Consider the following 8,697-nt stretch of genomic DNA (forward strand, 5'->3'; position numbering starts at 1 on the left):
TTTAGACATTTGCCTCGAAGGCCTCATTTGATGTAACAGTCTCTCCTGTGGGCTCTCGGTATGTACATTGTGAGTCTAGCACATTAGAAAGAGAACTATGTGACAATAAGGAGTGGTTTTTGGAATCCGGTCTCCACTTTCTCACTTCACTGGCCGAGTGACTGCCTGCCAAGGGAATTAATCTCAGGGTTTTCTCAGGACTAAACTTAATCATGCAAGTGAAAGGGCTGGCACATTCGTAGTGCAGTAGTTTGTAAGTTTTAGCCCCTTTGAATTTGCTTAGTCCCCCTCTAATGTCCATCATTAAGAAATCAAAGGAATGCCAAAATTCTACAAATCAAAGAAGGGACGAGTTAAGGCACTTATATTTAAGACAAAAGGAAAGCTTGTGGAGGTTCTTAGGGCTGCTAACAGAGTAAGTCCTACGAATAAAGACGGGAAACGTTGGCTGAAGCAGACCTGTGTCCAGAGTTCATTCTCTGCCTCTTTCCCAGTAAGTGCAAAGCCCAGTTGAACGGAATCGACCTAGCACACTCCTCCCTTGGTTCTCACTTAGTTCTTGTCGTTGACCTCAATTTTAAGTTGTTCTCTTTTGTTGTAGTTCTTGGAAAGCTCAGTTTTTTGGTCTGGGAACCCCCTGTCTGCATCCCTGAACATGCCCAAGCGCCTCAGTTATGTCCAGCCTGTGGATTTTATGTCCATGGTCCCAAACTGCCAGCTCTGAGTCCTTAACCTCCTCTTTATCAGGTTTTTCCTAGCTAGTGTAGGCAAGCTCCGAGCCCCTGCTATAAAGAAACGCAAACTGATAATTCAGTGAATTGCCCAGGAACATGTAAGAGTTGGTAGTATCTCCTTTGCTCTAGACCCCTAATGTCCTGAAACCCAGTCCAGTGGGTTTCATGTAAGAGTTGGTAGTAGCTCCTTTGCTCTAGACCCCTAATGTCCTGAAACCCAGTCCAGTGGGTTTCATGTAAGAGTTGGTAGTAGCTCCTTTGCTCTAGACCCCTAATGTCCTGAAACCCAGTCCAGTGGCCCTGCATTAGTGGCAGCATTGCCTCCGACAAGTTAGGGTTAGGGTTGGGGTTGCCTCAGACAAGTTCCTTGAGTTCAGACTCCTCCCTTGACCCTGCTCTCAAGGACCACATAAAACCAGAATACCTGGCTGACTAGTAAGTGATCACTTCCTAAGCACAAGGGAGATAACGTTAGCCCTTTTTCGAAGGCCTTAAAGTCCCCAAGTTTCCTTAATTTTCACTTTTAGGTATTCTATCAGGTACTGCCACATTTCAAAAGAGCAGGCTTATGGGGTTATTTCTGAATCCCTGAAGGTTCTCGATCATACAGATGTTTTATTCTGCAAGATGAGAACTCAAGAGCTCCGTACTGCCCTCACTGCTCCACCGCTTCAGTTTAATTAGATCACTGTGTTTAGTTGAGAAGACTTTTATTACAGGCATGTAAGTATATACTATGATTGCTTTTCCTCACATTTCTCTTTGCTCTGTTTTCCTTATAGCGGTCATTAATTCTTGCCAGTCCCCCCCAACACACTCTTTTCCTCTGGTCAGATACCAGGGAACCCAGCCTTTCACACCCCTTCTCTCCCAGCACGGGTTCCAAGAAGTACCTTGGAGCCCTCTTCCTGCTCTATTTCAGCCCAGTTGCGTGTTTGACACTTCATTCTCCTCTATCTCGTGATTGGCTGGGTTTAAAATTTTTAGGTTAGAAAGACCTCCGCATTTCGAAAGCATTTCTTCATGGCCTTCTAGATTCCAGTGTTGTTGACGAGAAGCATAATGCTGTTGCCACATCCTTTGTTTTTACCTTTGCCTCCTCTGTGGCTCTTAAGATCTTTTACCTGCAGTGTTCGGAGATCTCACAACGAGGTACCTTTTTGTGGGTTTCTTAACATTCATTGTGTTGAACACTCAGTAGGTCCTTGATTGTAGAAACATCTTTCAGTTTTCCTAAATTTTATAGCATTTCTTTGAGAAATTGCCTCTTCGTTGTCTTTGGTTTTGTTTCTAAAGCTCGTATTTGAACTCTTCCATGCTCCGTTACCTCCCCTTAAAAAAAAATCCTTCTCTTGACTCATGACTGAAGGAAGTATCTTTTCTCTGAGAATGCTAGTTAAGGATATTTTTTTAAAAAGCAAACAAACATTTTTTTCTGCTTTCTGTTTTCTTCAGATTCCAAACTAAAAAATGTTTGGAAGTGCTGTGTTTGTGAGTCCCAAACCTACTCACAAAGCGGTGGAGGAGAGACGCTCGATGTGGGCACCTCTAAACCATTTCTCTGTGGTCTTTCATTTGCTCTGTTTCTCCAGAGGAAAATCAGGGTTGGGGGAAGGGGGTCGTAAGGGCGGTGGGACAGGAGCGCCAGCATTCTGGAAGGCGCAGGGAAGGGGCGGACAGCGTTTTGCGATGCAGTATGAAATTTTCTTTTCATGGTGTGTCTGGAACCCATCGCAAACTCTAGGCTTCTGCCTGGGGAACAATGGGTAACCGTCCCAGCTTCACAGGACTTGCTTTAAAAACTTGTAAGCAGTAAGCACGGCCCAGGTTCAGTCCTGCCTCACTGCTCCCCTCCTTGCCTTCCTCGGTAGTTCCAGAGCCTTTCTGGGTTCTGCCTTGTGAACCACTTGAGGCAGTTTTCTCTCAGCTAACTACCTACCCCATCCGCAAAGAGGCTTCCTGGGTTCAAATAACCTCTCTCTGGCAGACTTAATGCTAAAATATATCTTTTAGGCTAAATTAATATGTGAACAAACACTTAGAACAATATCTGCCACATAGTAAGCCCTGAGGAAGTGTTGTCATTGTTCTTTGTCTTCCAGAAATGTGTTGACAATTTTTTTTAGTCTTTGGAGTTTATTCCTTCTTCATTGCTTTACTGTCATTTCAGTTGGGTTTAGGAAAGGATTAACTTAAAGTGCTCTTTAATCTTTAAAATCAGCCTCTGGACATTACTAAGCTAATAGCAATTCTCCAGCCCTTCAGAAGCCACCGGTCATTTGTCCTTTTAAGAAACGCAGCACATCCCTAATAGCACACTTTCTATGGAGAGCTCAGGATGGTGCAGGTGTAAAGTGCTTTGGCTCCGAGTTAGAAATCCCAGCTCCAGCACCTGCCAGCTGTGTAACCTTTGACAAGCCTCTCCAGCCTGTTTTCTCTTCTGTTAAAATAAGCCACATTTTTTTTCTAAGACAACAACCATTGTCGAGCGCTTGTAGGCCTTTGAACTTGACAGCAAAATGGTGCACTCGGCCTGATTGGGGGAGTTAGGCGCCGCCAGGACGTTTGCTTCATCAAAAACCACCGCCCCCCGCCGGAGAGAAGGCTAACCTTGACCAGCGAGACTGCTGGCACCCGGGGGACCGAGCAGCCGGCGCCGCAGCCGGGGAGAGGCGTGGCCCCAGAGCTCCGCCCCCGCCTCTTTCCCGGGGCGAGGCGGCCCCACGTCCCCAGGCCCGCCCCGCGGCGGGCGTGGGCGACGTCGCTGCCCTCAGCAAACATGGCCGCCGCTCTGGCGTCAGCCCTGCTCAGGAGGCCGCGCTGCCGTCTGGGAATCGCGGGCCCGGCGTCACCCGGCGCGGGGCCACGTGACGCGCTAGGCGCCCGAGGTGGCGGGGCTTGCGCAGGCGGAGCAGCCGCGGAGGCCTGAGTGGGGTGGGGGCTGCTGGGCGAGGTTTCCTGGCGGGTCCGAGCCTCGCCCGCACGTGCCTGCCTGCTCGCGCTCGCGGTCCTGGGCGCTGCCGGTGAGGAGCTGGGGAAGGGGCGAGGGGATGGGAGGGGCGCGCCCCTTCCGCGGCCGAGGCGGGGCTGGGCCCGGCCGGCCTGGCGGGGAGGGCGGTGGACGCGGGGCCCTGGCGCCGGCCGCGGGGGCTGTTGGAGCCCGAGCCGGACCTGCGGGGCCAGCGGTGCAGGTGAAGCTGGAAGGCTGGATGCCCTCCCGAAGGCCCAGGCCCGTCCGCCCGGGCCGCCACGGGCTGCACCCGTGGAGTTTATCTTCCAGGCTTTTTCCCTTCAAGTGGGACCAGGAGCCAAGTTGGTGGGCTCCTAAAACCTTTAAACATCCGCTGGGTTGATGTCACATTCAGGGACCGGGCACTCTTGATTCCTTGGCGTGCGTACCGTGTGCCCCTGGGAAATCCCGAGGCAGCTGGTTGAAGGAGCCCCATTCATGAAAGGCTTAGCGTGGCCAATGGAGAGACTCTTGTTCTGGACAGTTCGTTAACCAGCTAGTCTGTGTGGATAATTTTATTTCAGTCTTTTTATCTTGACCTTCTCTACAACCAAACGGTAAGGCCTGCTGATGAGGGAATTCCCTAACGCAGCAGGTTGCCAACCCCCTGCGTTTTATCCTAACCCGGGCATGTTGAGGACGCCGTGACCTTCAGGCTGAAGAAATGAGGGCCTAAAGCGTGTGGATCCAGCATAGGTAAGGAGGAGTTCACGGGCACAGCTGTTATCTTTCCTTAGCAATTTGGGAGGGAGTCGCTCTGGAATCACACATGCAGACGCCCTGGCCTCCATCGTCTCTGTTAGATTGAAGTCTCAGAATCCTGCGTGAAGCCTTGATTGCCATTGATTTGTTTCTTTTCTTCTCATAGGAAAGGAATAATGCTGTCAGCATGTCTGCACATTCCATGCTCTGTGAACGAATCGCTATAGCCAAGGAGCTGATCAAGAGAGCAGAATCACTTTCTAGATCACGAAAAGGTGGCATAGAAGGTGGTGCAAAGCTGTGCAGCAAATTGAAGGCAGAGTTAAAATTCTTACAGAAAGTAGAAGCTGGGAAGGTAGCTATTAAAGAGTCCCACTTACAGAGCACTAACCTAACCCATCTGAGAGCCATCGTGGAATCGGCAGAAAACCTGGAAGAGGTGGTCAGTGTCCTTCATGTCTTCGGTTACACAGACGCCTTGGGAGAAAAGCAGACCCTCGTGGTAGATGTGGTTGCAAATGGCGGTCACACTTGGGTGAAAGCCATTGGCCGAAAGGCCGAAGCGCTGCATAACATTTGGCTGGGCAGGGGTCAGTATGGGGACAAGAGCATCATTGAGCAGGCTGAAGACTTCCTGCAGGCCAGTCACCAGCAGCCAGTGCAGTACAGCAACCCTCACATCATCTTTGCGTTTTACAACAGCGTCTCCAGCCCCATGGCAGAGAAGCTGAGAGAAATGGGCATATCTGTAAGAGGAGACATAGTGGCGGTGAACTCCCTGTTAGATCACCCTGAAGAGCTCCAGCTGAGTGAGAGGGAATCGGATGACGAGGGCCCTGAACTTCTGCAGGTGACCAGAGTAGACCGAGAAAACATCCTGGCTCGTGTTGCCTTTCCGACGGAGATCAAGGTGGACGTGTGCAAAAGAGTGAATTTGGACATCACCACTCTAATCACATATGTATCTGCCCTCAGCTATGGAGGCTGCCACTTTGTCTTCAAAGAAAAAGTGCTCACAGAACAAGCAGAGCAAGAGAGGAAAGAGCAGGTTCTGCCGGAGCTGGAGGCATTCATGAAGGACAAGGAGCTGTTTGCTTGCGAATCTGCCGTCAAGGATTTTCAGTCCATTCTAGATACCTTAGGAGGACCAGGGGAGAGAGAGAGGGCCGCACTGCTGATTAAGCGAATTAATGTGGTCCCAGACCAGCCTTCTGAGCGTGCCTTGAGACTAGTGGCCAGTTCAAAAATCAACAGCCGCTCATTAACGATTTTTGGGACGGGAGACACCCTAAAAGCCATCACAATGACTGCCAATAGTGGTTTTGTTAGAGCTGCCAACAACCAGGGTGTTAAATTTAGTGTGTTTATCCACCAGCCCAGAGCACTTACTGAGAGCAAAGAGGCCCTAGCTACCCCCTTACCCAAAGACTGCACCACTGACAGCAAACACTAATGACATCCTTTAAATATTGTCATGGAAATAAGTTATTTATACCAAAGGCTGGGTCTTGCCATCTTCACTGGAGACAAAAAGAGGTCCATAGTAAAAATAATCCTCAGGACCCTTAAACCAGTAAAGTTGATTGTGTGTCTCATCTATAAAGTTTATAACCTAAAGTAGAAAAAGCACAAGAGGCAGCCTTATTTATCAAACTGGCTACATTATAATTAGAACAGAACTGTGTAAGGCTTTTAGCTGTATCACAATACCAATATCCCACAATCCAGTAGGGCTACAGTTTCCCTAATGGTAATTGCATTTCTTGGACTGTGGCTACGTTGCATCTTGCATTAAATACCTGGAGAAAACTCTGCAGCTTGTTTTTCATTGTATTGATTTATCAGCTGATACGGGTTGAGGCTTGGAGGTAATAGTTTATAATTAAGTTTAGATTTCAAAATGATGACTGTTACTAATGAAAAGAAACTTTCTTGATTGCTCCCTTTCAGGTGCAGTCTGGTGGGTATGTTTACAAAAAGTACATTAATACAGAAGGAAATAAAGTGAATTCTGATCCCAGGAGTCCCATGAACCTCTTGATACACCATCGTGAAAAGATAGACAGCAGTCACAATGCTACAAGCCTAAGATGTCTAAATATTAATTTGAATATATTGAAAAAGAATTATGTGAAATAGTTCAGATTTTACTTTTCAGTGTAAGCAGCCCCCACATTGCCAGGATTCAGATCGAGAACACTCCTTGTTTTTGCAAGCGGCAAGGGACAACTGCATTATCTTGTTAACGTCTCCCGTGAAATAGTGTCAAGGAGATTCCGTGCCAGTTATATGACAAACGGTTGTAATTAAAAAGAAATGTTTATGTCCATGTTGTGGTAGGTGTCTTATTAATGTGCAGTGAAGATACACTAGCAAAGTCAATATGTGTTCCCTCCATTTGAATTGAGTCTTAATGCTTAAGTGCTAATTTGTGCTACATATAGGAGCCAGTAATGGAACTTGATTTTGTGTCCCCGCAGCCTGACCTTTCTACTGTGTAGGCCTGTTTAGTGGGTGGAGGAGCCTTTGGTTTCCAGCCACAGCGTTGAGTAGGTGGACTTTGATCATCGGGGCCCATGAGCCCTGAAATGAAGCGCAGAGTGGAGGGGGTGTTTCTCTTGGGAGAGATGCTGCCACTAACCCAACACATTTCCTAGGCTGTGACCTGGCTTTTCCATTTAGTATAAAGAAGCAGATTCAACTTTCACTGCAACGGAAATTGTCTACGGTTAGAAGCTGGACTTAGGCTTTTTCAAGCACCTATGGAAATTACTAAAGTACTTGGTACTATGATGTACTGAGCATTGTTGTAACAGTTATTGGTACCAAAGATGAATACTGCTCTTTGCTGTTAGAATTCGTAGTCTGAAATGGAGGTAAACAGTTGAAGTATAATAAATGTACTAAATTTTCTAAAAGAATGATGTGTACCATTCTGTGGGAACAGAGTAAGGGAGAAGTTTTGCTGTGGGGTCAGGAAGTGGCCTTTGAGAGGGTTGGGTGTGATGTGAGATTTTACGGATACAGAGAGTGAACTGGAAAGGTCCTGAAGTGTGAATACGAGGCCTGTTCAGAGTCCAGGCTCGTGTGGATGAAAGGACGTGAAGCTAGAAAAGCAGGCGAGGTTCTCTGAAGAGTTAGATGTTAACCACTGGCCATTTTCAGGAAGGACAGGTCTTGATCAGATCTCTTAGGAAAAGAACAAAACTGTAGTGTGAAGGAAGCATTCAAGGACTTAAAGACGGGCTTGTGTTGGTGGCCTTGTCTGCAGCAACGTGGTGGGTGTAGTCATGAATACGTGTTGGACTTGTTCAAGGCAGACTTGACCTGATACTTACGTCATAAACGTTCATCAAGTGCCTGTCGTGTCAGTATGCCACTGAAAAATAGAGCAAGGTAATTTGGGGTGTCAAACGGAATATAACGGATACTAGAAGTTAAAGGAAGCTGAATCACCTTCAAATGAGGGGCGGAGATGGAGAATAAATGTGATCCATGGAAGAGTCAACAAGTCACAAGAATCCTCAAGGAAAGCCCAGAAACCAAAAAGTGTAACGCAAGAGCTATGAGACCAGGAGAAGAGCTGAGAGAAGGATATGAAACAGCTTCGGAGGAAAATACACAACAGCTATGTACTAGTTTGATAAGTTTAAAATCTGAATGACAACAGATGATTTCCTTAGGAAATATGAGTTCGAATTAACTAGAAAACCTATTTAATCTGTAGTCATTGAGAAGATTGCTAAAATAGTTGATGGCCTCCAGAAAACGTTCAAGTCCAGTTAACTTCCTAACGTTAAGCTTTGCTAACTTTTAAATATGAAATAATGTCCTTACTCTGAAAAATAACATGGGAGTTCCTGTCGTGGCACAGCAGAAATGAATCTGATTGGCATCCATGAGGACGCAGGCTTTATCCCTGGCCTTGCTCAGTGGGCTAAGAATGTGATGGTGCCATGAGCTGTGGTGTAGGTCACAGACATGGCTTGGATTTGGTGTGGCTGTGGCCGTGGTATACACCAGCGGCTATAGCTCTGATTTGACCCCTAGCCTGGGAACCCCATATGCCGCGGGTGTGGCCCTAAAAAGGCAAAATAATAATAAAAATAATAATAATTTGGGCATACTGTGTCTGACACAGGACAGGCACTTGGTAAGTCTTTGTAAGTAGGTCAGTTCTGGCTTGAACGACTTGGGGTGATGAAAATGTTTTGGAAGTACATTGAGGTAGTTGTTATACAGCATTATGAA

General features: G+C 47.2%; 1 protein-coding gene across 4 annotated transcripts; it reads left to right on the top strand.

Annotated features, from left to right (window-relative positions):
• C18H7orf25 (chromosome 18 C7orf25 homolog) lies at positions 3,498-7,367 on the top strand. Of its 4 annotated transcripts, none has more exons than XM_003360210.4 (3): positions 3,499-3,757; positions 4,337-4,440; positions 4,613-7,367. In XM_003360210.4, exon 3 carries the CDS (start codon positions 4,634-4,636, stop codon positions 5,897-5,899), a length of 1,266 nt encoding a protein of 421 aa, XP_003360258.1. In that variant the 5' UTR covers positions 3,499-3,757; positions 4,337-4,440; positions 4,613-4,633; the 3' UTR covers positions 5,900-7,367. The 4 variants fall into 4 exon arrangements, with proteins under 4 accessions (XP_005673410.1, XP_003360258.1, XP_003360257.1 ...); XM_003360209.4 differs by having other exon boundaries at positions 3,600-3,757; positions 4,269-4,440; XM_013985837.2 differs by having other exon boundaries at positions 3,623-3,757; positions 4,307-4,440.

The sequence above is a fragment of the Sus scrofa genome, chromosome 18 (assembly GCF_000003025.6).
Source record: "Sus scrofa isolate TJ Tabasco breed Duroc chromosome 18, Sscrofa11.1, whole genome shotgun sequence".
Classification (NCBI taxonomy): Eukaryota; Metazoa; Chordata; class Mammalia; order Artiodactyla; family Suidae; genus Sus; species Sus scrofa.